We start from the raw sequence: 24,903 nt of genomic DNA, 5'->3' as shown, positions 1-24,903 counted from the left end.
ATGTGAGGTAGATGGCACTACACCAGTACATGAGGTAGAAAATGGAGGAGTGCAATGTCTGAGGTAAAAATGTCTTCTGTATGTGATGTAGATGACACTACACCAGTACATGAGGGAGATAATGGAGAAGCACATGATGTCTGAGGTATAACTATCCTCTGTATGCGATGTAGATGACACTACACCAGTACATGAGGTGATAATGGAGGAGCACAATGTCTGAGGTAAAAATCTCTTCTGTATGTGAGGTAGATGACACTACACCAGTACATGAGGTAGAAAATGGAGGAGCACACAGTGTCTGAGGTATAACTGTCCTCTGTATGTGAGGTAGATGACACTACACCAGTACATGAGGTAGATAATGAAGGAGTGCAGTGTCTGAGGTAAAACTTCCCACTGTATGTACAATATGTGAGATGACACTATAGCAGTACATGAGGTGATGGTGAAGGAGCGCACAATGTCTGAGGTATAACTATCCTCTGTATGTGAGGTAGATGACACTACACCAGTACATGAGGTAAAAAATGGAGGAGCGCACAATGTCTCAGGTAAAACTTTTCTCTGTATGTGGTGTAGAGTACATTACAGACAGTACATGAAGTGATGGTGAAGGAGCGCACAATGTCTGAAGTAAAACTATCCTCTGTATTTGTTGTAGATGACACTACACCAGTAAATGATGTGTGAAGTGGAACTGCCCAGATCTGTGAGGTGATAAACCCTGAATTATACTCCCTGAGGCTGTAGACACATTTCTGCCATCTCTTCTGATAGGACAAAATGGAAGAGACAGTGAGACAGGAAGTTATATTTTTCCTAAACTCCTCGCTCCCAACAGTTGTAAGAAACCAGGCGCACAAACGGACTCCTGTTTCTAAAAGGGGAAACACCCGGCCTAATACAAGCAATGTAAATAAATAATCCAGGATTTGAGGGTCCTCCCTTCCTACAGTCAGGTGCCCTCTTTACCTAGTACTTCAGGGAGTTTTTGACAACAGAGGCCTATGTGATCCACAGAGATGCAGCCCTGGTAATAAAGGTATATTAGAAAAGATTGTTAGGAAAAATGAGGACTTATACAAGTGCTTCTCACAAAATTAGAAAAAATCATCAAAAAGTTAATTTATTTCAGTTCTTCAATGCAAAAAGTGAAGCTCATATATTATATAGAGTCATTACACACAGAGGGATCTATTATATAGAGTCATTACACACGGAGGGATCTAATATATAGAGTCATTACACACAGAGGGATCTATTATATAGAGTCATTACACACAGAGGGATCTATTATATAGAGTCATTACACACAGAGGGATCTATTATATAGAGTCATTACACACAGAGGGATCTATTATATAGAGTCATTACACGCAGAGGGATCGATTATATAGAGTCATTACACACAGAGGGATCTATTATATAGAGCCATTACACAGAGAGGGATCTATTATATAGAGTCATTACACACAGAGGGATCTATTATATAGAGTCATTATGTAGCACCCTGAGGATTCGGCTGCTACAGGGGTATTGCACCTCAACCCAGAGGTGTGATATTCCACTCCCGGGTAAGGATGGAGTGTGGACCTGAGCTCGGTAGGCTGCATGCACTACACACATCCCATTTCCGAGGAGCAGACCGACGGTACTCCCACTTAGAAATGTGCAGGTACGACTGAGTCTGTTCCTGGCTGGAGTGGGAGGGGGGTGGAACATCCCAAGTAGTGTAGGGGCAGATAGGGGGAGCAGCCTGGGTAAAGATAGGAGCTCATTGGGTGCTGGTCACCTGAGCTCACACATAGAGGGAGTATTTAAGGTGGGCACCATCAAAGATCAGGGTCAGTCAGTCTTTGCAGAGGAGTCAGTCTGCCACAATCGGTCAGTCTGTCAGAGTCAGGAAGAGGAGCAGAGAAGCCCCAGAGAGAGAGAGAGGAGAAAGCAAGAAAGACCCAGAGGGGGAAACAGAAAAGGAACTCTGAGAACCCAAAGTCCATCAGCGGGTGAAGAGTTGGCATCAGGGTACCGGAACCCAAGCTGGTGGGGGCAAAAACACACCCTAGCCAGAGACCGGAGGCCGTGGGCAGCGTCTGCCACGGCCACCCACCACATCCACCCCGAAGGCATACCACGTGGAGGGTCAGGGAACCCAAGGCCAAGGGTCTCCCAACAGAAGGCCCGAGGGAGCTGGACCTGGGTGGATCACTAGTGGGGACGGCCAGAGAAAGGACAGAAGGAGAGCTCAGGGTCACGCTCCGGACTCGCTTGGGGGTTGGCTGGATCCAGGACCTGGTGGACGCAGCACGGCTCGGGTGGTCACTTGAAGCTGGAGTGACCGGAACATCAGCAGTGAGTAAATACCCTAAAACTGCACAACCCGACTCTGTCTTCCTTTAACATCTATGCTGCACCACCACAACCCCCATCCTCTGCACCTGACCCCCTGAGGCTATACCCCACCCGTTGGGGGTTATACCACCAAAAGCTGCACCTACACCATCAGCCTCAGCGGACCCTGCTGCAGCGGCGGCCATAGTGACCGCAATACAACGGGTGGCGTAGTCGACAATAAAGAACTTAATAACATCTGTAGGACTGCCACATACAACTGAGTTTGACACCCTGGGCACGGACCGGGTCACAGCCACTCGGAAGACTACAACTCCCATCTGATCCGGCTCCGGATATTCCCCCCTAAAGAATATGGCCCAGGGGGCGCGTCAACTTTGGCGTAGTCGGCAGGATTACGTGCCCGCAACACCCGGGTACTGCGTGCCTGAAGAAAAGAACAAGTTTACCTCAAAAAGAAGTCTCCCGCCGGTTCCGGAGGGTCCCCGCCATCGGACCCCATCACCAGTCGATTCCCGCCGGTTGTCCGCCATTAACAGCTTTTTCCCGCCATCTGCAGAGTTTCCCGCCACTGGGAGACGATTCCCGCCATTTCCAAAGGTTTCCCGCCTTGGAAGAGCGGACGCCATTATGGGCGTGCCAGAGGGTGGCAAGAGGCCACCTCCCATCGTGGGCCAGGACCGAAAATGGCGCCAAAAGTGGAAACCGCCCCCACCAACAGAGACTGTGATGCTAGAGGTGTCTGTCAGCGTGAAAGAACAGCCCCTGGAGCTGACAGTCACCAAATGGCCCCGGGACCGCCCTCGAAGGGGGAGGAGACGAAAGGAGAGAACAAAGATGGGTGTCGCTTGGAGCAGTCTAGAGCGAGCGCTCCCGGAGGCAAGAAGCCTGGAGAAGAGAATCGGAGGAGCTTACCCGGAGATGGCGAGAAAGCAGAGCAGCACCGGCCCGTTGGCCAGGAGCCTGCTAGAAACAGAGGAGGGAGAGCAGAGCAGCACCGGCCCGCTGGCCAGGAGCCTGCTGGAAACAACAGAAGGAGAGCAGAGCAGCACCGACCCGTTGGTCAGGAGCCTGCTAGAAACAACGACCCCACTAGGCCTAGTGGAGGTCCTAGCACAGCTTCCCCGAGACCGGGAGTGTGCACAGACCGCTCTGGAGGGCCTCGCAAGGAGGATGGCCCGGGTGCAGCGAGAGACGTTGGCGGAGTGGAGCCGTGAGATGGCCCAGCAGACCGAGACCTGTCAGCGGAGCACGCCACCCGAGACGAGGAAACAGACCACCTCTGAGGATGGCGCGGGAGGATTGAAGGCCGGAGACGGCGCCGAGAAGGGAGCCGAACGAGTGGAGGCAGGTAAAGGGGACGTCTATACCCCAAACCGGGAAACCGCGTACCTGCCCCAGCTCCCCGTCGCAGAGCCCGAAGTCTATCCTGCCGTGCCCGTCGCTGCAACGTCACCGCCGCAGACTAGGCCTCAAACGGGAGCCGCGACCCCTGTGACGTCACACGCCTCGACCCCGAGCGTGACCAAGCAGGAAGTACCACCAGCCTGGTCGCAAGGCCTAGTACCCCCGGGCGCCGCAATACCTACAGCGCCCCCTACCTCCGCGGAGCCCCCGGCCTGGTCGCAGGGCCAAGTAGCACAGGGCGCCGCCGTCCTTACGGTGCCCTTTACCTTCCAGATACCCCAGGCCTGGCCGCAAGGCCCGGGCAACCCGGGCGCTAACACCACCGCGCCCATAAAACCAAGAGTGCCGCATCTGGGAGAAAATCTATTTGCCCAGCATACGTGCCCGAACGGGTCTGAAACTAGAGTTAGAGGTAACCACAAAGAAAGAGCAGGAGGACGCCGTCGTTAAGTACAGCAGAGTAGAAGCTGTATATAGTTGCCCGTCGGGGCACCGTGAACTGAAACTGTTACTGTTGCTAAATATAGTCCCCGTTGGGACCAGCAAGTGTGAACTGTTACCCGTAATTCCCTAAATCCCACTGACCGAGGACTGAGAGCGGTCATTCCTCCCTAATACCTGGCCGAGGACTGAGAGCGGCCATATCCCTTGTAAATAGTTGCGCGTCCTAAAGCGCCCCCTACCGGTTTTATAGGAAAACCATTTTTCAAGAAAAGACTGTCGCACTTTACCCGGTCACACGTTGCACAGTGACCGGAGGAGGAGCCAGAGGCGACGAGAATGTTTTATATGAAAAGTTTTATGCTAATATATGTTGTTTTATATGTTTTATATGTTTATGCAAAAATTTGTATGTTTTTGGTGTTTTGTTCTTACAGCCCGAGGACGTGCTGTGATTTACCAGGGGGGAATGTAGCACCCTGAGGATTCGGCTGCTACAGGGGTATTGCACCTCAACCCAGAGGTGTGATATTCCACTCCCGGGTAAGGATGGAGTGTGGACCTGAGCTCGGTAGGCTGCATGCACTACACACATCCCATTTCCGAGGAGCAGACCGACGGTACTCCCACTTAGAAATGTGCAGGTACGACCGAGTCTGTTCCTGGCTGGAGTGGGAGGGGGGTGGAACATCCCAAGTAGTGTAGGGGCAGATAGGGGGAGCAGCCTGGGTAAAGATAGGAGCTCATTGGGTGCTGGTCACCTGAGCTCACACATAGAGGGAGTATTTAAGGTGGGCACCATCAAAGATCAGGGTCAGTCAGTCTTTGCAGAGGAGTCAGTCTGCCACAATCGGTCAGTCTGTCAGAGTCAGGAAGAGGAGCAGAGAAGCCCCAGAGAGAGAGAGAGGAGAAAGCAAGAAAGACCCAGAGGGGGAAACAGAAAAGGAACTCTGAGAACCCAAAGTCCATCAGCGGGTGAAGAGTTGGCATCAGGGTACCGGAACCCAAGCTGGTGGGGGCAAAAACACACCCTAGCCAGAGACCGGAGGCCGTGGGCAGCGTCTGCCACGGCCACCCACCACATCCACCCCGAAGGCATACCACGTGGAGGGTCAGGGAACCCAAGGCCAAGGGTCTCCCAACAGAAGGCCCGAGGGAGCTGGACCTGGGTGGATCACTAGTGGGGACGGCCAGAAAAAGGACAGAAGGAGAGCTCAGGGTCACGCTCCGGACTCGCTTGGGGGTTGGCTGGATCCAGGACCTGGTGGACGCAGCACGGCTCGGGTGGTCACTTGAAGCTGGAGTGACCGGAACATCAGCAGTGAGTAAATACCCTAAAACTGCACAACCCGACTCTGTCTTCCTTTAACATCTATGCTGCACCACCACAACCCCCATCCTCTGCACCTGACCCCCTGAGGCTATACCCCACCCGTTGGGGGTTATACCACCAAAAGCTGCACCTACACCATCAGCCTCAGCGGACCCTGCTGCAGCGGCGGCCATAGTGACCGCAATACAACGGGTGGCGTAGTCGACAATAAAGAACTTAATAACATCTGTAGGACTGCCACATACAACTGAGTTTGACACCCTGGGCACGGACCGGGTCACAGCCACTCGGAAGACTACAACTCCCATCTGATCCGGCTCCGGATATTCCCCCCTAAAGAATATGGCCCAGGGGGCGCGTCAATTACACACAGAGGGATCTATTATATAGAGTCATTACACACAGAGGGATCTATTATATAGTCATTACACACAGAGGGATCTATTATATAGAGTCATTACACACAGAGGGATCTATTATATAGAGTCATTACACACAGAGTGAAAGCACAAAAGTCATTATCTCAGTAAATTAGAATAACTAACAAAAAAAACCCTGCAAAGGCTTCCTACGCGTTTAAAAAGGTCCATTAATCTGTTTCAGTAGGCTCCACAATCATGGGGAAGACTGCTGACTTGACAGATGTCCAGAAGGCAGTCATTGACACACGCCACAAGAAGGGTAAGCCACAAAAGGTCATTGCTAAAGAAGCTGGCTGTTCACACAGTGCTGTATCCAAGCAGATTAATGGAAAGTTAAGTGGAAGGAAAAAGTGTGGTAGAAAAAGGTGCACAAGCAACCGGGATAACCGCAGCCTTGAAAGGACTGTTAAGAAAAGGCCATTCAAAAATGTGGGGGAGATTCACAAGGAGTGGACTGCTGCTGGAGTCATTGCTTCAAGAGCCACCACACACAGACGTATCCAGGACATGGGCTACAAGTGTCAGATTCCTTGTGTCAGGCCGCTCATGACCAATAGACAACGACAGAAGCGTCTTACCTGGGCCAAGGAGAAAAAGACCTGGACTGTTCTCAGATGAAAGTAAGTTTTGCATTTCATTTAGAAATCAAGGTCCCAGAGTCTGGAGGAAGAGTGGAGAGGCCACAATCCAAGCTGCTGGAGGTCTAGTGTGAAGTCTCCACCATCAGTGATGGTTTGGGGGGCCATGTCATCTGCTGGTGGAGGTCCACTGTGTTTTATCAAGACCAAAGTCAGCGCCGCCGTCTACCAGGACATTTTACAGCACTTCATGCTTCCCTCTGCCGACAAGCTTTTTGGAGATGGAAATGTCATTGTCCAGCAGGACTTGGCCCCCGTCCACACGGCCAAATGTATCAATACCTGGTTTACAAACAACAGTACCACTGTGCTTGATTGTCCAGCAAACTTGCCTGACCTTAACCCCATAGAGAATATATGGGGTATTGTCAAGAGGAAGATGAGAGACACCAGACTGTTACGCTCACGTCCGGACAGTTTGGCATGAGGGTGGTTAGTGGTCCCACTGGGCCACGAACCGAGGAGTGCCTGGAGGGGCAAGACTAGGGACCTCGCCAGATCCGACCACGGACGCACGGCGGCTTAATCGACTCCGTGGTCCGAGGAGGAACGTGGGAGGTGGCCCGGGTGTTACTCCAGGTCAGACCCCGGTCACACAGCTGTTGACCCACACCGGGGAATGCAGGAACGGGCCGGTTTGGCTGGTATGTAGGCAGGCGGGTACTGGCAGGCACGGCTGGTATACAGACAGGCGGGTACTGGCAGGTAGGTAAACAGGCTGGATAGGGACCAGTACAGATTGGGATACAGGAACAGATCAGCAGGTGCGGAGAGGAAGCAGAGCAGGGCAGAGCAGCAGGTGCGGAGGACAAGCGGAGCAGATCCGCAGGTGCAAAGGACAAGCGGAGCAGGGCAGATCAGAGCCGCAGGTGCGGAGGACAAGCGGAGCAGGGCAGAGCAGAGCAGCAGGTACGGAGGACAAGCAGAGCAGGGCAGAGCAGAGCAGCAGGTGCGGAGGACAAGCGGAGCAGGGCAGAGCAGAGCCGCAGGTGCAGAGGACAAGCAAGGCAGGGCAGAGCAGAGCAGCAGGTGCGGAGGACAAGCGGAGCAGGGCAGAGAAGAGCCGCAGGTGCGGAGGACAAGCAGAGCAGAGCCGCAGGTGCGGAGGACAAGCAGGGCAGAGCAGAGCCGCAGGTGCAGAGGACAAGCGGAGCAGGTCAGGGCAGAGCCGCAGGAGTGGGCAGATAGGACAGAGCGCTGTTCACATGGAACAGACAGGGAAACACAGGAAGATAGCTAGAACACAGGAGGTAGATACGGAGACAGGGAAATGGGACAAGCAGAACCAGATACACGCAAGGTACTTGCCATGAAGTAGCGAGTGGACACAAAACTCACAAACAGATACTTGCTATGAAGTAGCGAGTGGACACAAAACTCACAAACAGAAGTACAGAGACAACGAGTAGGAGTTAGGTACTGGTTCAGACACTGCAGGAAAAAGGGAAGGATCGGACATAGAGACAAACAGGTAATGGGCTAGGACACAGTTCAGACAGGAACTGACACAGGAATGAGATACAGGAACAAGCCTGGGCATTCAGCCCCCAGGGTGGCGGAAATAGAGTAGAAGTCACAGATACAGGTAACGGGCATGGATACTCAGCCCCCAGGGTGGCGGAAATAGATTAGAAGTCACAGATACAAGTAACGGGCCTGGGTACTCAGCCCCCAGGGTGGCGGAAACAGGCAAGATTCAGGACAGGACCTGGCAACTCACAGTTGCACAGAACACACTGAAAAAAAGTGTTGCTCAGGCACCTCGTTCCAACGCTGCCACCCTAAACCAGCAGACAAGAGACATGCACACAGCAAGTAGAAGAGGATAGTGCACAGCCAGGACTGGTTGGTAAGTTGGCGGTCTAAGCCATGCCAGCACGCCGCCAGGGATGTTACACAGACCCAACAATGCAGACGAGCTGAAGGCTGCTTTCAAAGCAACCTGGGCTTTCATAACACCTCAGTGACGCGCCCCCTGGGGCCGTGGGGTACTCGGTGCCGGGCCGGTCGGTGCTGGGGATGTCACGGTGGCAGTGACCCAGTCCGTGGCTCCGGGCGGTCAAATAATTAAAGGAAAAGTAAAAAGGGGAATGAAGTTTTTGGAGATATTGTTTGTGACGCCACCTGTGGTATGCGGCTATATGGGGCCGCAGCTGCAGTGCAAATCCACTGGAGCTGATTGTGACGCAGCAGAGTTGGTTCAGCTCTCCACAGACAGAGCTAAGCTCCAGGGCAGTATATGAAGAATTTTGGAGGTAGATGTTGGTGCAGTGTAGTGCAGGGCAGGTGACTCAGTAATTAGCCGAGGACACAGTGGGGTGCTGTCTTCAGGTTTTACTCACAGTTTTTAAGTTCTCCAAGTTAGTTACCGGTGTGCAACTGCCCACGCCGTCCTGTGTCCTCTGGGGTAGTGATCCAGCAAACTCTCAGGTACCTCAGGAGCACTTGGACGGGATCCTGTTCTATGTACCTTTCCAGGTCGTCTCACTGCACTGGCTCCACCCTCCTGCCCCGCGCCTCACACCCAGTGTCCCAAGCCAGTGGCCACGGGCCTTGTCGGGCGACGTCCTCCAAGTCCCCTGGGTCCTCTATGGCCACCTTTTTTTTTGTGGAGTGTGACTGCAGCACCTGAAATGCTGCAGCCTCCGGTTTGCTAGCTGAGACCTAAAGTACTCCACTAGGCTGGGGCCGGTCCCCTACTGCGGCCTGATCCCTCCACGTCAGCGTGAATTCGGGTGCACCGGTGGCATCCTGCACTCACCGTGCCCCTGAGATCCCTTCTGTCTCTCTGGAGCCCTCCTCACTGCTCCTCTCTTCTTTTCTCACGTTCCTCCTCTTTGGCCTCTCTCACTAGGCCCGATTCCTCTGCTCTCCTGAGCGGAGCTCCTTCTGAGCTCCCAACTCCCAACTGCCTCTCCTCTGAACAACAACCTCTCCAGAACTTTCTACCCTCCTTTTTATACTCTTACCCTCTGTGGTCCACTAATCTTCTTCCTCCACCCACCTCCTCTACCTAGTTCTACCCTCCAGCTAGGGACCAGGGACTGTGCTCTCCCTTAGGAGCAATCTTGCCCTTCCCTACTGAAGTGGAGTGTATTGGATATGGGTGTGTGGGTCCCGGGTAATACTCCATCGTCACCTGAGAGTGGGGTACAGTAATTGATGCAAAAGGAGCCCGACAAAGTATTAAGGGCATTTACTGAACGTACATTTCAGTAGCCCAATATTTCCAATTTTAAAATAATATTTCAAGCTGTTGTTATAAAGTATTCTAATTTACTGAGATAATGACTTTTGTGTTTTCATTGGCTGTAAGCCATAATCATCAACATTAACAGAAATAAACACTTGAAATAGATCACTCTGCGTGTAATGACTCTATATAATAGATCGCTGTGTGTAATGACTCTATAAAATAGATCCCTCTGTGTGTAATGACTCTATATAATAGATCCCTCTGTGTGTAATGACTGTATATAATAGATCCCTCTGTGTGTAATGACTCTATATAATAGATCCCTCTGTGTGTAATGACTCTATATAATAGATCCCTCTGTGTGTAATGACTCTATATAATAGATCCCTCTGTGTGTAATGACTCTATATAATAGATCCCTCTGCGTGTAATGACTATATAATAGATCCCTCTGCGTGTAATGACTCTATATAATAGATCCCTCTGCGTGTAATGACTATATATAATAGATCACTCTGTGTGTAATGACTCTATATAATAGATCCCTCTGCGTGTAATGACTCTATATAATAGATCCCTCTGCGTGTAATGACTCTATATAATAGATCCCTCTGTGTGTAAGGACTCTATATAATAGATCGCTCTGCGTGTAATGACTCTATATAATAGATCCCTCTGTGTGTAATGACTCTGTATAATAGATCCCTCTGTGTGTAATGACTCTGTATAATATAGGAGCTTCACTTTTTGTATTGAAGAACTGAAATAAATTAACTTTTTGATGATATTCTAATTTAGTGAGATGCACCTGTAAAAGCATGTGAAATAGTGGAAATCACCTTAAAGGGAATCTGTCACCCCCTTGGATGTACCTAACCTATTAATATGGGCATACAGGTTCTACAATACTTAAAATAGTCTTTCCTGTGTGCCTCATATCTGTGGTCTTGTGGAGAAATCATCTTTTAATCCTTTATGTTAATATGTTCTTCCAGGCTCTGGGGCGTGCGGTGCCTGGAAGAAAACTCTGCCTCTCATCTTTATTTGCGTATCTGTCACCTCCCATGAGGGTCACAGTGCCCTGTGACCTCTAGTGGTTGTTCCGTGCCTGCACCCTGCAATTGCGATATTCCACATGCTTTTCCGCCCTTCTATGGGCATTGGCTTCTTGCTTCATCTGTGCCTCTGACGCTGATGGGAGGTGACAGGTATGACTATTTTAAGTATTCTAGAACCTGTATGCCCATATTAATAGGTTAGGTACGTCCAAGGGGGTGACAGATTCCCTTTAAAGCACACATGTCAAACTCTGGCTCATAGCCCAAATCTGGCCCGCAGGGTGATTATATTTGGCCCGCGACACCAGAACCACCACCCTTATGTGGGGCCCATTCTTCTGTATGGAGGACTATGTGGGGACCATTATACTGTATGGAGGACTATGTGTGGCCCATTCTTCTGCATGGAGGACTATGTGGGGACCATTATACTGTATACTGGTTGGCCAACGACTTTGTCCAAGTTTTTCATTGTGTTTGAGTTTGACAACCCTGCTTTACAGGTTCGATATTGACTTTTGGGATTGCTACCTCCAATAGGTTAGAGTTCTAGTCCTCTTCCTCTCTGAAAAGGCTTTTTGGTTTTGCTGCAACTGAATCCTATTTCAGTAGTAAACAATCGATGTAAATACTTTCATGCCAACAAAATGACAACAGTGTTCTGTTAGTGATCCCTTTATTGGCTAACTAGAAGAATTCTGTTTGCAGTTTTCAGGGCACAGAGACTCCTTCTTCAGGAGGGTTTACAAATGAATGACTGAGACAAGAGCACAACATGTAAGAGATATTACAATAGGACATTAGTGCATAGGGTGGATGGGGTGATGCCTCCTAAAGATAAGCCAAGGAAATCAAATTAAGGGTTTTTTTTTTTACAAATGGAGGTGGTGGAAGTGATAGCTTAGAGATCTGGAGCCAGTCTGTTAGAGTTGTGATCTGTGTCCATGTAGTGGAGTTGACTCGCCCCCTGGGCCGTGGGGCACTCGGATCCGGGCAACAGGGCAATGATGGGGGTAGTAGTGGCAACCCGGTCCGTGGCTCAGGGTGGTCAGACCAATGGCAGTCTTTTATATGTTTTGCAATGTCCGACTACGCCACCCGTGGATTGCGGTCAGTGCTAACCGCAGCTGCAGTGCAGACCGCTGGGGCTGATATAAATGTGCAGCACTGAATAGTACAACTCCCCACGGGAGGATTATGGCCCCAGGGCAGTATATAATGGATGATGGAGGGGATGATTCCGACCGCGATAGCCAGGAAACGGAGGCCTCTTAAACAGTTCAGGGTCTTTATTAGAACAGGTGAAACGACCCAAAAACAGGCCCGGCTAGGAGGGGCCTGGATGTCTGAGAACAAGTGGGAAGCTGGCCCTGGTCAGGGTGAGGGTGTAGGCCTACCGTGCTCTCTGCGCTCTCTCTGGCTATTTCCCTCCTCGTGGTGTAATAGAACACGTTCCTGAGTTTGCCGTGTCTTCTCGCCCGTATGGCTGGCGACTTGGGTCCCTTTTTAGTCTTGGCCTGGTACGGCTTTGCTGGTCCCTTCTGCTGTGGCGGAACCTCCGGGCTTCTTAGGCCAGGGAACATACAATCCCCTGCGGACTGGTTAATTGCTGTAGGACTTGGAATCCTCACAGCCTCAGACACCAAAGTCTGGTAGATTAGTTTCTTTATCTGCCAGGACAGGCTCGCTTCGCCTCTTGTCCCTGGCTCGTGGCTCTCCTACTGCCACATGGCCTCTTAGGCTGCAACACAACTCTCTGTCCCTGCTCTGGGACACCTCTCAATCCAGAGACAGGTCGTCCAGCTCTCTCTAACCCTGCCCCCAGTTCCAGATTTTATAGGGGCAGCCTGCTCCCCCTACTGGCCTGGGACAGGAGGTATTGCATGCTAATGGACCTTGACCAAAGAACCTCCCCCTTGCTCTCAGACACAGCTTTATTATACATTTGTGGCATCCAGGCCAGGGTGACACATTCCCCCCTAGTAAAATTTAGTACTCCGGGACTAAACAAGAAACAAGAATAATATGCATGACCATAAAAACATTATTAGACAAACGGCGCACAGGTTGAGTTCTTAAGGTCACAGTGTGGTCTGTGACCGGGTGTCCATCTCACCAACACAACGGGGAGCCTTAACCAGGTGGGGGTCTGTCCTAGCCCCAAGTCCTTTACAGTCTTAGTTCATTCCTTGGTTAGGCTCCGAACGCAGTCCATACTAAGTCCCGGTTATTAAAAGTTCATAACCTTTGAGTGCGTACGGCAACTGTAAGAAACTGAAATACACAATTACTAATCATGCATGTAACTTAGCAATCATTTCAACACTTGGCAACAGGGTTATTTACAGTTTTAGTGCACCCTATATTCTCCAGCGAGCGGGTATCTGCTCCTTTGTGCTCCTGGTTGACCTGCGTAACCCACTGTCTGGTGGTGGTCTAACCTGGTTTTCTTCACTACCATTTAGAGTACAGTCACTGGCTAGACTTACAGGCAGGACAGGCAGCTTTCTGCGGGTCCTCTGGCTTACCGCAGGCATGGCAGGCTCACTGTCAGCAGAGGGTTGATTCTCCTGGGCTGCTGGTACAGGCTCTTCTGCCTCTGGAACTGCTTGTTCTTCTTCGCTTTCCCGCTCTGGTGTAGGTTGCTGCTGAGTTGGTTGCAGGAAATGCAGGACGGGTACCACTATGGCATCGTTTATTCGAGTCCAGGACTGTGTGAACTCCCCAAGAACGGTGCTGATCATTTCTTCCTTGTCCTCTGCAGGTTCAAGGTCACTTTGATCCTCTTCTGCATTCCGTAGTTGCTCGGGGCACCTTTTTAGGTGGTCTCTGGAGACCGTATTGGTGGTTTCTCCTCCATCCTTGGTGATCACACACACCTTTGGGTTGTCGTGATCAGACTGCAGTACGGTGTAGGGTTCCCTTTCCCACTGGTCATCCAGCTTGTGTAGCCTTCTCTTTCGCTTCAGGACCTGCTCACCAGGTTCTAGGGGACCAGCAGGGGCGTGTTGGTTGAAGAGTCTTTCTTGCCTTTCTCTCACCTGGGCCAGGCTCTTCGCCACACTCTCCTGTACCCTCTTGTACTGCAGTCGCCTTTCCGTATCCCAGTCCGCATCTGGGGAGGTGTCCTCGGGTGTTAGGACTCCCATCTCCAGGTCTATGGGCAGCTTACCTGGTCTGGCTCACATCAGGTAAGCTGGGGTGCAGTTTGTAGCATTCACCGGGATATGGTTGTATAAGTCTATCAGGTCCGGCAGTTTTTCTGGCCACAGGCTGCGTTCCTCCAGGGGCAAAGTCTTCAGGAGATCAATGACTATATTGTTCATTTTCTCATACTTCCCGTTGGTTTGTGGGTGGTAAGGCGTTGTCCGAATCTTCTTACAGCCATAGAGGTTGCAGAACTCTTGGAAGATTTCGGCCTCGAACGCTGGACCCTGGTCTGTCAGAACTTGTTCCGGATACCCGTGTGGGTGGCAGAAGTATTGCTGGAAGGCTCTGGCCGCCGTTTGTGCTGTCAAGTCTTTTACAGGGACCACCACTAGAAATCGGGAATAGTGGTCCACGATGGTCAGGGCATAAACGTATCCTGATCGGTTTGGAGCCAATTTGACGTGGTCCAGAGCTACCAGCTCAAGAGGCTACGTGGTGACGATGGGCCTCAAGGGTGTCTTCTGGCTGGTGTGGTCCTTCCTCCTTAGGTTACAAGGGCCACAGTCTCGGCACCACTTCTCTACAGCCCCTCTCATGCCGACCCAAAAGAACCGTCCTCTTAGCAGGAACTCCAGTTTCTTCCAGCCGAAGTGCCCCGCTCTGTCATGGTAAGCCCCCAGGACCATAGCTGCATCCCGCCTTGGGACCACGACTTGCCAGGTCAGCTCGTGTGTCCGGTGGTTGACAAGTCTTCTGCACAGCTTCCCTTCATAGAGGAACAGCTTGCTCTTCTCTTTCCATAGCTGCTTGGCTTCCTCTGGAGCATCCGGATCTAAGCGGGCGTCTTCCTGGGTCAGCAGATCTTTCACCATGCGGAGTGCAGGGTCACTATCTTGGGTCTCGGCCCAGCTGTGGTGAGGTAGGGGATTGATCATAACGGTTGTTAAATCTTCCTCTTTCACGCGGTGGAAGTATTGAGCGGCTCCATACCGGTGAAACGCGGGGAGTTCTACCTCCTCCAGCTCTTCTGGGTCTTCGTCACCCTCAGGTAAGTGAGGCATTCTCGATAGGGTGTCAGCATGGGCATTGGTTTTGCCTGCCCGGTACTTGATCACGAAGTCATAATTCGAGAGTCGCGCCATCCACCGCTGTTCTAGGGCACCCAGTCTTGCATTGTCCAGGTGTGTCAACGGGTTGTTGTCCGTGTACACGGTGAAGTTTGCGGAGGCCAGGTAATGCTTAAACCGCTCTGTGATGGCCCACACCACTGCCAAGAATTCTAGCTTGAAGGACCTGTAATTCTCCGGGTTCCTTACAGTGGGCCTCAGCTTCCGGCTGGCATACGCGATCACCCTTTCTCTGCCCTGTTGGTTTTGCGACAGTACGGCTCCCAGCCCCACATTACTGGCGTCTGTGTGGAGAATAAAAGGCTGGCCATAATCGGTGTAGGCCAGGATCTCATCCCCTGTGAGGGCCATCTTCAACTGGTGGAAGGACTCCTCTTCCGGCTTGTCCCACTTGAAGGGTGGCTTTTGGCTTCTGGACTTAGACTGTCCTATCAGGAGGTCCTGCATAGGGGCTGCCATCTTAGTGAACCCAGGGGATGAACCTTCGGTAGTAGCCTACCAACCCGAGAAATTGCCTCACTTCTTTGATGTTTGAGGGGCTTGGCCAGCTCTTGATTACTGTGACCTTGTCAGGGTCGGGGGCTACTCCTTCTGCACTTACCACGTGCCCTAGGTACTGGACCTTCGGTTTCAGCAGGTGACACTTTGATGGTTTCACCTTCAGGCCATAGCCTGCCAGGGCTTCGAACACCTCTGCCAGGTGTTTTAGATGGTCCTCGTAGGTCTTCGAATAGACGATCACGTCGTCCAGGTAAAGTAGGACCGTCTCGAAGTTTCGGTGCCCTAGACAGCATTCCATCAGCCTCTGGAAGGTCCCTGGTGCGTTGCAGAGCCCGAAGGGCATACAGTTGAACTCGCTCAGTCCCATCGGGGTGGTGAAGGCGGTCTTCTCCTTGTCAGCCTCTGCCACAGGAACCTGCCAGTACCCGCTAGTAAGGTCCAAAGTAGAAAAGAAGTTAGCTGATTTTAGTGCGGCTAAAGACTCCTCTATTCTAGGCAGCGGATATGTGTCTTTGTGGGTGATACGGTTGATTTGTCTATAGTCCACGCACATTCTCATGGTGCCGTCTTTCTTTTTTACCAGAACCAAGGGGGCTGCCCAGGGGCTACAGCTATCTCTAATGACCCCGGCTTCTTTCATTTCCCTCAGCATGCCCTTTGTGTTCTGATAATGCGCAGGGGTTACAGGTCTGTGCCTCTCCTTTATTGGTGGATGGCTCCCCGTGGGGATGTGGTGTTCCACTCCCTTTACTCGGCCGAAGTCTAGCGGGTGCTTACTAAAAATTCTCTCGTACTCCTGAACCACCCGGTAGACTCCTTGTTTTTGGTGCAGGGGAGTGGAGTCAGCACCCACATGGAGTTTCTGGCACCAGTCCTCCTTTTGTTTCTGGGAGCCATTACCCTCCGCCTGTGGAAATGGATGCAAAGGCTCCACTGCCCTGATAGCTTTGTGTTCGACAGCAAACAGTTTGGCAAGTGTAGCGTACCTGGGTAAGTGTACCTCCCTCTCTCCAATGTTGAGAATGCAAACGGGCACCCTCCCATGACGGACATCAACCACCCCTCGGCCTGTCAAAATGGTGGGCCTGCTGTCTGAGTACACGGGTTCTACCATGGCTTGGTAGTCTCTACCTCTCAACCCGATTGCAGTCCGACACCAGGTCATCATTTCACTTTTGGGAGGCATGGAAATAGGGAATGGGTCACTCATTCTTACGCTACCAATCTCACCACCAGACAGTTCTACCTGCTGCCGTCTCATCAGGGCTTTTATCTCTTTGTTGAGGACTCTCTGTTGGCTGGAACTAGCATTCACCGCCACCTGTTGTAGAATTACAATTACCTCTGAAAGACAATTTTCAATCACGTTAGTACCCACAGTTATTTTAGGGTGACTTTCACGATGGTCAATGTCCACAATAATCACTCCCTGTGCCGGCAGTTCAACTTTACCAATCTTAATGGTCATCTCCTTGAACCCCATCTGCGGCACGGGCAAGCCATTACTGGCGATGATGCTCAAGTCACTGTCTGGATACCGTGTTATATCGGCATCAGTCCAATACTGCTTAAAGAGTACATAAGGGATAGTAGTTACTTGCGACCCGGTATCCAGCAAGGCGCTCATGGGGATACCGTCCAGCACCACGGGTAAAACCGGGCGCCCCCCAACGTACTTATTACGCCAATTGTAAGGGCCTGGTGGTTGGCCCTCTGCCCCAGGTTGAACCCGTTTAAATTACAGTACCTGGAAATGTGTCCGGGCTGGTTGCATCGACGGCAAATGGGCTGTCCATCCTCTGCATAGCAGTCTGTGGGCCTCCCTCGGAATGACGGGGTCCTCCTCTGTCGACGCCACGGGACATCCTCCGGACTTGAAGCCAACTCGATGGGTCTTGACGGGTCCACTTGTAACGCCTGGACGGTCCTGGTCAACGCCGCGACGCTCCTGGTCAGCTCCTGGACTTGGTGTTGCAGATCTTTCGACGGGGCTTGGTTCAGGGCCTGTGCGTCGACCCCCACAGAGTCCATAGAGGAGGGTGCCGCCTCCTGGTGGTAGGTGAGAGCAGGGCGCCGGGGGTTTATAGCGCCACTTGTTGCGGGTTCACGGAGCACCCTTATGGCCCTGTCCTTGAATTGGGCAAAGGTCAGATCAGGGTTCTGAAAGAACATGAGGCGCAGCTGGGTCCTGTGGGCGCTAGACAGCAGACCTTCTATGAACTGTTCTGTTAATAGCTTATCCGTATCCTGCACGCTGCCAGGGTCAGCTTGTTTGATGGCTCTCAAGGCTTCCTGCAAATTTAGGGCATAGTCTCTGATGCTGTCCTGTGCCTGCTGCTTACACCCGTAGAACTGCATTTTAATTTCAGCGGAGGTACGTGTATCAAAGGTACCCCGCAGCCGGGCCAGAATGTCCTTTACAGTTCTTTTCTCCTCAGCGGGCCATGACTTTACCTCCCGCTGGGCTGCGCCAGTTAACTGCCCTGTCAGTATGCTAATCTTCTGTTCCTCTGTCAGGGGGTAAACTTGGAATAAACTGTACAGCCTTTCCTTAAAGTCAGTTAATGCATGGGGCTCCCCTGAATACTTGGGCAGCCAGGCCGCTCCAGGGATGTAAGGCAGGGAGAATGGCATCACCGCTGCTGCAGCTGCGTTGGTGGTAGTGGGCGCCTCCGTGTCCGACCTCTTCCTCCCCCCTAGTTAAGCGTGGCCTTCCTTCCGACGATCCTCTTCTGTAGGCCGCGGTTACACTGGTGCTGCTCCGGACGAGGACCTTGCGTCGCGTCCTGGTGACGTCAGCGTCGCTCTCTCTCCCTTCCAGGACCTTGCGCAGCGTCAGTGCGTAGGGCGGAGCTTCGGGTCTCGCGCGGTTTGGACGTCCACGCCCCTCTTCTTCCCGCGTGGCGTCCTGCAGATGGCATCCGATGGCGGGAAAACGGCTGAAGCTGGCGGGAAGCTGCTGAAGATGGCGGGAGACGGCTGAAAATGGCGGGAAACGGCTCCGGGTGGCGGGAAACCTCTTTTTAAGGTACGTGTACGGTCTTTTTCAGGCGCGCAATACCCGTTTGTGGCGGGTTGGTCACAATCCTGCCGACTACGCCAAAGCTGACTCGCCCCCTGTGCCGTGGGGCACTCGGATGCGGGCAACAGGGCAATGATGGTGGTAGTAGTGGCAACCCGGTCCGTGGCTCAGGGTGGTCAGACCAATGGCAGTCTTTTATATGTTTTGCAATGTCCGACTACGCCACCCGTGGATTGCGGTCAGGGCTAACCGCCGCTGCAGTGCAGTCCGCTGGGGCTGATATAAATGTGCAGCACTGAATAGTACAACTCCCCACGGGAGGAGTATGGCCCCAGGGCAGTATATAATGGATGATGGAGGGGATGATTCCGACCGCGATAGCCAGGAAACGGAGGCCTCTTAAACAGTTCAGGGTCTTTATTAGAACAGGTGAAACGACCCAGAAACAGGCCCAACTAGGAGGGGGCCTGGATGTCTGAGAACAAGTGGGAAGCTGGCCCTGGTCAGGGTGAGGGTGTAGGCCTACCGTGCTCTCTGCACTCTCTCTGGCTATTTCCCTCCTCGTGGTGTAATAGCCCACGTTCCTGAGCTTGCCGTGTCTTCTCGCCCGTATGGCTGGCGACTTGGGACCCTTTTTACTCTTGGCCTGGTCCCTTCTGCTGTGGCGGAACCTCCGGGCTTCTTAGGCCAGGGAACATACAATCCCCTGCGGACTGGTTATTTGCTGTAGGACTTGGAATCCTCACTGCCTCAGACACCAAAGTCTGGTAGATCAGTTTCTTTATCTGCCAGGACAGGCTCGCTTCGCCTCTTGTCCCTGGCTCGTGGCTCTCCTGCCACACGGCCTCTTAGGCTGCAACACAACTGTCTGTCCCTGCTCTGGGACACCTCTCAATCCAGAGACAGGTTGTCCAGTTCTCCCTAACCCTGCCCCCAGTTCCAGCTTTTATAGGGGCAGCCTGCTCCCCCTACTGGCCTGGGACAGGAGGTATTGCATGCTAATGGTCCTTGACCAAAGAACCTCCCCCTTGCTCTCAGACACAGCTTTATTATACATTTGTGGCATCCAGGCCAGGGTGACACAGAGTCATAAGCATTTCCATCGATTTTTCTCGCTAACACGGTACCACATTATGATTTTTTATTGTACATCAATGGAAAACAATAAATGGGATATGGTACATATTGGGGCACCTCGGGCCCTTCAATCAACTGATTGGCAGGAGTATGGAGCATTAGATGGCCACCAATCTGCTGTTTATCACATATCTTAAAGGTAATCTGTCACCTCCTGGAACATATATAATCTATTAATATGGGCATACAGGTGATAGAAATATTAATCTAGTCCTACCTGTATGCCCCATATTAATGGTCTTGTTGTTGTGAAATTTCATGTTATATATTTATTTTAGGCCCGGAAGAGATCCCCACCTCCTGTCTTCATTATAATGCCACCATTCACCAGCCGTCAGTCGCCGGCTACTTGACAGTAGATCACTGACTAGTGTATTCCGTGATCTTCTTCGCAGGCACCGGCGAGTGATGGCGATGGTGGAAGGCAGTGCAGGGCGCAAGCTCGGGATCACGGCGCCGCAACTGCACGCTACAGGGCACTGAGACGTGCAGAAGATGGGGGGGAGCTATTATAATGAAGACAGGAAGCGGGGCCAGGAGGAATCATTAACATAAATATATAATATAAAATTTCACAACAAGACCATTAATGTGGGGCATACGGGTAGGACTAGATTAACATTTCTGGCACCTGTATGCCCATATTAATAGGTTATATACGTCCCTGGGGGTGACAGATTCCCTTTAAGGTAATCTATTTTGTAGTCCAATAAATCCTTTTAATTTAAAAGATATGATCAAAGGTCACTCACTATTAAAGCTAATTGGGTTATTAAGGTTCTCCCTCCCATTAACACTATGTTGGCATAACATTTAATAGTAATATTGCAGGGAAACATTTGTTAGAGTTTATCATCTCTGTTGAGCTTCTGACGTAAGCGTTAAGTGCACATTCATCCCATGTCAGGTCCTACAACATCTCTACTGGATTCACCTTAATCTAGACCTAATGAACCCTTTGGTGTCGAATTCCCCCGTAGGATCATGTATGTTGGGCTAAACTCGTAAACTCTGACCCTTTTGAAGGGTTATATTATCAATGATGATCTTGTAACACACAACAACAGGTATCACTGAGATCAAACAAGAAGTTAGTAGAAATTATTTTCTGTATTGTAGCACGACATTTAAGTTATCACAAAGCATCCCGAGACAACAGGTCCTACAACGGAGCCATACACCTGCCGAATTTCCTACGTATTTATGTTTTCTCTCTTGTGTTTCTTTTGATGTGAAGACCGATGTGATCTATCTTTAAAACATTTCCCACATACTGGGCATAAAAATGGCTTTTCCCCTGTGTGAATTCTCAGATGTTGAATAAGAATGGCTTTATGACTAAAACATTTCCCACATTCGGAACATGAAAATGGCTTCTCCCCTGTGTGGGTTTTTACATGTTCATTAAGACATGATTTCTGACTAAAACACTTATGACATTCAGGACAGGAGTACGGCTTCTCCCCTGTGTGAACTCTCTGATGTATCTCAAGAGCTTCCTTACGCATATAGCATTTTCCACATGTCACACATGAAAAAGACTTCTCCCCGGTGTGGCTTTTCTGGTGCCTCCTAAGTCGAGCTTTAACGATAAAGGATTTCCCACATTCAGAACAAGAAAACGGATTCTCCCCTGTGTGAGTTCTTAGATGGTTTATGAGACTTGACTTGTGCGCAAAACTTTTTCCACATTCAGGACATGAATATGGCCTTTCCCCTGAATGTGCTCTCTGATGATTAACAAGATCTGATTTATACTTGAAACATTTCCCACATTCTGAACATGGATACGGCTTCTCCCCTGTGTGTCTTCTCTGATGTACAACAAGAGCTGCTTTATTTTTAAAACCCCTCCCGCATTCTGTACAAGAATACGGACTCTCATCTTTGTGATGATTAGATTTCTCTTTCCCACATTCAGAAAATATCAATATGTTATCAAGTCTATTTCCAGAGCTACTTTCTACAGTCAGTGATTGATTATCTGCTACTTCATGATAGGAAGATGAAAGGAGATTATTATGGAAACTTTGCATCCAGTCTTCACCTAGAAAAAAAGAAAAAAAATTCTCATTCATAATAATTGATATTTTAAAATGTCTATGTGGAAAAACCTATACAGCAAGCAAGAGATTCATCAGAACAGTCTGTATCCGTATGCTTTCTGATATGTCAATATGGCCAGCCTTAGCTACAGTGCAGACCAAAAGTTTGGACACACCTTCTCATTTAAAGATTTTTCTGTATTTTCATGACTATGAAAATTGTACATTCACACTGAAGGCATCAAAACTATGAATTACCACATGTGGAATTATATACTTAACAAAAAAGTGTGAAACAACTGAAAATATGTCTTATATTCTAGGTTCTTCAAAGTAGCCACCTTTGGCTTTGATGACTGCTTTGCACACTCTTGGCATTCTCTTGATGAGCTTCAAGAGGTAGTCACCGGAAATGGTCTTCCAACAATCTTGAAGGAGTTCCCAGAGATGCTTAGCACTTGTTGGCCCTTTTGCCTTCACTCTGCGGTCCAGCTCACCCCAAACCATCTCGATTGGGTTCAGGTCTGGTGACTGTGGAGGCCAGGTCATCTGGAGTAGCACCCCATCACTCTCCTTCACTCTCTCACACGGCCAGTGTGTGAGTGGTATGTTTGCAGTGTGGGGTGAATGGGGAGTGGAATAGCCCACCCTGCAGGTTCATCATATTTTACACCACTAAGGCTGAGTAAATTACACCAGAAAACTACATCAGCCCCTGTCTAAGGTAATATTTCTGGTGGAGCAGTTCAGCAGTTTCAAGATGCGCCTTAATCACTAAGATGCACACGCGTCTTATGGATATGCTCCACTACCTTTACTATTATCAGGTCAGTGGGGTCCTGACACCTGGTACCCCCACCGATCTGCTGCTCTCAGTGCTGTTGGCAGTTCGGGTGCCAGCGTCAATCTAGCAATGACGGCTCCTGGGGCTCGCATGTTGTGCTTACGCCACGTGAACCCTGCAGTCAGCGGCTACTTCACTCTCACTTCCTTTGGACAAAACTGACACCTGGAAGAAGTGAGAGCTGCTGTTGCTCTCTGACTTTCTCTGAATGGCAGTTTCGTGCAAAGGAAGTAAGAGAGAAGTGGCTGCAGGGCTCACGTGAGAACATAAGAACATCCTGCAAGCCCCAGAACAGTCATCGCTGGAACAGCATATAAGCTATTTTTATTTTATAAGGAGAAATAATAGCAACAGAGAAGGGGTTGTCTAAGTAGAGATCAACCCCCCTGAAAACTGGCTTACAAAATGTACAAAATGCCAGTCTTAATTAATTTTTTAGGGTATAAAGGAAACACAGGTGTCTTGGGCAAACTGAGTACAAAAAACAATGGAGTGGGGGGCACCAAAGGCAATTTTGGCACCATTTGGCCTAAGGCTGGCCCGGCATATATATTACATGTATTAATATATCTCAATTATACCAATGACATCTACAATATGTTACATTGTAGTCGCTTCATCTGTAAGGTGCACAGTGCCGAGAGCCATCTGGAAAGCCGTTCCAGAGCTCATACTTCTGCCGCTCTATGTAATCTGTGCTGGTATTAGCCTGCAGTCCGCATACACTTGCTCTTTGATGCCAGCAGTATGGATGAGCGAACCCAAACTTCTAGTGTCTGGAACTGGACCCCGAACATGGACTTCTTACTGTATGTCCGGTTTCCTGTTTAGGTCTGGAAGTCTAATAAAGCTTGTTGAAAGACAGCAGTGGAGCCAATCAACAAGCATTAAGGCTGTTGGCACTTCCGGTTCCATCACAGTCATGACAAGTAATGGCATGTCTGTGATTGGCCGGACAGTTAAAATAATGAAATAATTGAAATAAAAAAACTATGTGACGTCCCCTTCATTTTTAAAACCAGCAGAGGGAAAACAGACAGCTGGGGAAGTATTTTTAGTCTGGGAAAAGGCCAATATCCATGGAGCAGCCCAGTCTATTAATATCAGCCCGCAGCTGTCTGCTTTGCGTTAGCAGGTTATTAAAAATAGGGTGGACCCTAAAAAAATAATGACTTGGGGTTCGTAACCTATTTTAATAACCAGCTAAGGCAAAGCAGATAGCTGCAGGTTGATATTAACAGGCTGGTAAGGTGCAACGTATATTGGTCCCCTCCCAGCCTAATAACACCAGCCCTCAGCCACCCCAGAAATGACGCATCCATTAGATTTTTGATCAATTCGGAAACCTTCTTTATCTTTTCTTCTGGGAGGAAAGAAGGAAAGAAGTTTGTCTTTTTGAATCTAACGAAATTCCTAAGAATATTTGCATCTGTTCTGGTTTTATTTGCGGTTGTTTTAAGATTATTATCCACCCAAGGGAACACAGTATCTCTGACTTGTTTCACCGCTTTTTGTACTCTGCTTCTGATTTCCCTACAATCAGGAAGTCGTCTATGTATGGGATGAAAAAAATGTCTACTACTTCTCTTATGTGAGCTGACATTTCTGCCGCTATCTTTGTTAACATTCTTAAATCATTTGTAATCCTGCCTGAAGAAGGAGCCCCTGTGCTCTGAAAGCTCGCAAACATATTTTTCTGGATAGCCAATAAAGGTATTACTCCTAGAAGACTTTTGTCATTTTTTGGCCATAAAAGTATCTACATAGATTTTTCTGGCTAACACGGTACCACAATATAACTTTGTATTGTACATCTTAATTAGTGACGCTATGTTTTTATGAAAAGGACAACATCTATGCTTCCTGACCTCTAGTCCCTCGAACATTAGATCTTGAATGGACCTTGGCTCCTTAACTTTTTCTACCTTCATTGTTGACCTTACTGTCTTCACCAGGTTGCTTGTATCTTCTGCTGGGAAACAAGATGGATTCACGTCACAGTGGGACTAGGATGATTATGAGGCATCTGTCTAGTAACCCCCCAACTCTCCACCTTCTGTCTCTTCCCCTGAGCTAGAGTTTACGCTGTCCTCTCTTGTTGAAGTGCCGGCTTAAATCCCTTTTAAAGATTTCTTCATTTCCACCCTGATCATGGTTTTCATATTTTCCATGAGGGAAGGGGATTCTTCCCCCAAGGTTCTTTCAATACATTCCTTACACAGTCTTT

At 50.0% G+C, this 24,903-nt stretch overlaps 1 protein-coding gene across 1 annotated transcript in view; it reads right to left on the bottom strand.

Annotated features, from left to right (window-relative positions):
* The window catches only part of LOC141243662 (uncharacterized), a 161,722-nt gene that overhangs the window by 35,608 nt on the left and 101,211 nt on the right, over nucleotides 1-24,903 (bottom strand). The window contains exon 27 of the mRNA XM_073668943.1: nucleotides 20,985-21,834. Coding sequence (XP_073525044.1) covers nucleotides 20,985-21,834 — 850 coding nt within the window. The remainder of the gene's footprint in view (nucleotides 1-20,984; nucleotides 21,835-24,903) is intronic.

This window comes from Phyllobates terribilis, unplaced genomic scaffold, assembly GCF_046119375.1.
Source record: "Phyllobates terribilis strain yellow unplaced genomic scaffold, ASM4611937v1 Scaffold_2__4_contigs__length_985480577, whole genome shotgun sequence".
NCBI classification, from domain to species: Eukaryota; Metazoa; Chordata; class Amphibia; order Anura; family Dendrobatidae; genus Phyllobates; species Phyllobates terribilis.
The sequence above is the reverse complement of the archived record's forward strand: the minus strand, read 5'-3'. Positions and strand labels throughout refer to the sequence as shown.